Source organism: Populus euphratica, unplaced genomic scaffold (genome assembly GCF_000495115.2).
Source record: "Populus euphratica unplaced genomic scaffold, PopEup_1.0 scaffold2419.1, whole genome shotgun sequence".
NCBI lineage: Eukaryota > Viridiplantae > Streptophyta > Magnoliopsida > Malpighiales > Salicaceae > Populus > Populus euphratica.
In genome coordinates, this window is record NW_011502250.1 from 20,365 (window position 1) to 23,500 (window position 3,136).

The 3,136-nt window shown below is 34.8% G+C and overlaps 1 protein-coding gene across 1 annotated transcript; it reads right to left on the reverse strand.

The window, feature by feature from the left end:
• Positions 1-1,360: 1,360 nt before the first annotated feature.
• Positions 1,361-3,022, reverse strand: LOC105119012 (CASP-like protein 3A2; the record flags this gene model as incomplete). Its single annotated transcript, XM_011017103.1, has 2 exons — positions 1,361-1,812; positions 2,835-3,022. Coding segments are annotated over 2 exons (410 nt in total), but the record flags the coding sequence as incomplete, so codon positions are not given.
• Positions 3,023-3,136: the final 114 nt, after the last annotated feature.

Consider the following 3,136-nt stretch of genomic DNA (forward strand, 5'->3'; position numbering starts at 1 on the left):
GTTTACTCGCCCGTTGACTCGCACACATGTCAGACTCCTTGGTCCGTGTTTCAAGACGGGACGTGACATGCCGGAACCTTGTAATTTATTAGTATTAGTATATGTCATTTTGACCCTATTAGTTTAATTGTATATTTAATCTCATGAAAGGAATAAGGAGTGTTCTTTCCTAATTTTCTAGTTTTTCTTTTTACTAATCTGGAATAATTTAGCTCAAAAAAAATAATTTAGAGACAAATTATTTCACTATATGCTAGTTATGAATAGAAAATAACAAAAAATGCAATTGCAATTTCATAATTAATGAAATTCAATGATATAATTTTGTAAATAACATAAACATAATAAGATTATTGTTAGAATGTCGTTCAATTAATTGTTTTTTTTTTAATTTTCAAATCATATTGAGAGAAGAATTTCTCCTAATTAATACATATACTTATACTTTTAGGTTCCTGAAATTATTTACTAAATAAATGTCCCGACGTATTATTTTCGTGCAAGTAAAGTTAAGAATATAACTCTAAAAGATGCAGTTTAATTGGTCAAATAATAAATTTGTTTTTTAAAAATTATTATTTTAAGTTTTATAAATCTTAAAATTACTTAAAATTTAAATATTTTTTAATTTTAAAATTTGTGAGATTAATCGAGAGTAACGTAAACAAGTCTGATATATATATTAATAATAATGAAAAAAAACACCCAAAATGTGTCTTTGACCCTTTTTACAATTCAGATGGGAGACGCAAGTTTTATAATTTTCGTACGCATAACAAAAATCACCCTTACACTGTACACAATATCCATGTGAGATTTTGTTGGATTGCTACCAAATTATCAAATAATAATATTTACTTTATAACACTTCTCTAATAATTTTATAGTATTGCACAATCTTGTACTATTAAATTTTAATTAAAGAATATAATACATAGGTGACAGTATTCAAAAATTGCTTGTTAATTTGTTTAGTTAAATATTAATTAGGTGACTCGAACTTCGTTGTTGGCCGGATTAATTTTTTCTAACCCGTCAAATCTATTAATAGCTGGTTTCATTACTAATGGTGATAGGATCTTGATAAAGCAGGTTAAATCCAAACATCTTATTATTTAAATTTTAAAGTTTTGAAAAAAATTAGAGCGTACAAATAAAAAAAGGGGCAACAGCACACTTGTTTTGCACGAGCTGACTTTTCTAAAATTCCATGGCGAGCTGACTTTTCTAATGGGAAACTGCCATTCTATGGTTAAAATTACGAAAAAAATCTCAAAACCTCAAACTCCTATAATTTGTTAGCTCCGAGTTCAGGTGGCTTGGGCATGGTGTAACACTAGCCAGCTAGCACGAACGAGAGTTTCGAAAGAAGCTGGTCATAAATGGCTCTAAAAGTGAGACACGCATGGTAGTGCAATAACAAAATAGACAAGTCCTTGTTATTTACAAAGGGTTAAAGTGCCATGATCACAAAACTTCCAGTAATGATAGAAGATATCACTGGAATTAATTGAAGGATAAACCCTTATTTCGTAGAAGCCGTGCTTGTCCAGGAAGGATAACAACAAGTATATCGAAAGGCAAAGATCTTCAATACTTGGATCTGGAGAGCCATATGACTTCCTGAACAGCAGATGCAGCAAGCAAGAAGCAGCTCAAGAAAGTGAAGAAAATAGAGACAGCAACATGGTCACAGAAGCTCCGCAGAGGCTTGCAGAAATTTGGCAAAGCTGTGTGTCGGATTCCAGTGCGATTGAGGTTGGTGACTCCTGATGCAGCTGCCCCAGCGCTTATTGTTGCATATGCAAATACCTACAACTCAAAAGTTGATGAGACCTCAGTAGAGTAGTAGATTAATGCACGAGTTGAAACCAAATGCTTGAAGCTGCACGAGTTCAATCTTTATAAAACAAGCAGCACCCTTAAGTTACCAGTCAGGGTGACTTGGGCAAGCTTGGTGAGACAACTAATTTACATTTTCAGCTAGGGGAAGTAGCGCCAGGATATTTCAACAATGACAACTTTGGAAATAACAGCTTCAGAAAATTTGAGAATCATTTGTACTAGAATATTGGTATATCGAAATGGACATGGTTTTAAATTTGGGCTCACTCATAATGAGCTGATGAAGCGCAAACGGATGCAAATTCCGGGGGGCCTGATTCTTGCCAACCGTGTTAAACCTTTGCATGGTGATATCATAAGTCCTTAATTAATTTACGAGCTAGAAGTTCATGTGGCTGATAATATTGTAGTAGCTCAAGAAGCTATGCATTCCATTCGGAGGAATAATAGTAGAGTGAAAGCGGTAGCCACTTCAATTGATCTTGCAGAAGCCTATGATATGACGACAACATGTTTACCAAGAGATCAAGACCTTAAACTCAATTCTCCCATTCAAACATGAGGAGGCACAAATATTTGTCAGTTTCCACCAATACTTCTATGACATATTAATTGCCAAGGGCTTTTTCAATTGTGCATGCTCCATTTGCAACTCCCAGCATGAAAACTGGAACTTCAATATGTAAAGAACGCACTATAGTCTATAGCTAGGTGGGATCAGTAAAGAAGACCCTGACTCGTTTTCAAGCTGACCTAGGTACCTTGTTTAGTAACATGAATCAGCTGAATTCTTTGGATTTTCAAGATCAGTGATAACCAAAGCATATAAGCCTTTTTTCCTGGTAACCAAAAAACTAATTGGACGAACAAATGAAAATTTCAGAATTCAGAAAGGCACTTTTTCTCATTGCAATCGAAACTACCGGGAGACTAGCAATCGGAGAGACAAGCAGATGCGTGCTTTTTAAGATATGCCTTTAAGTATATACCTGATCTCCTGCAAAAAGAAGCCATGCGTGAGTTCTTGATTGAATCACCGGAGATTTTCTAAGCAACCTTGGAAAGCTGATCAGCAGTTGCAGCAATGAGTGCGCTGCAACAACTGCAGAGACTCCAACCACATATCTGTTCAGCAGGGATGCAGAATTCTTAACATTAATTAGATCATCCAAATTTACTCAAACATAACTCTTTAATATATGTGGTTCTTAACTAGGATTCGAGCATGGGACCATCCCTGTTAGTTCTGCTTTGCTTTGGAGGAAGGGATTAAACAGTCAGTGCAAAAGGT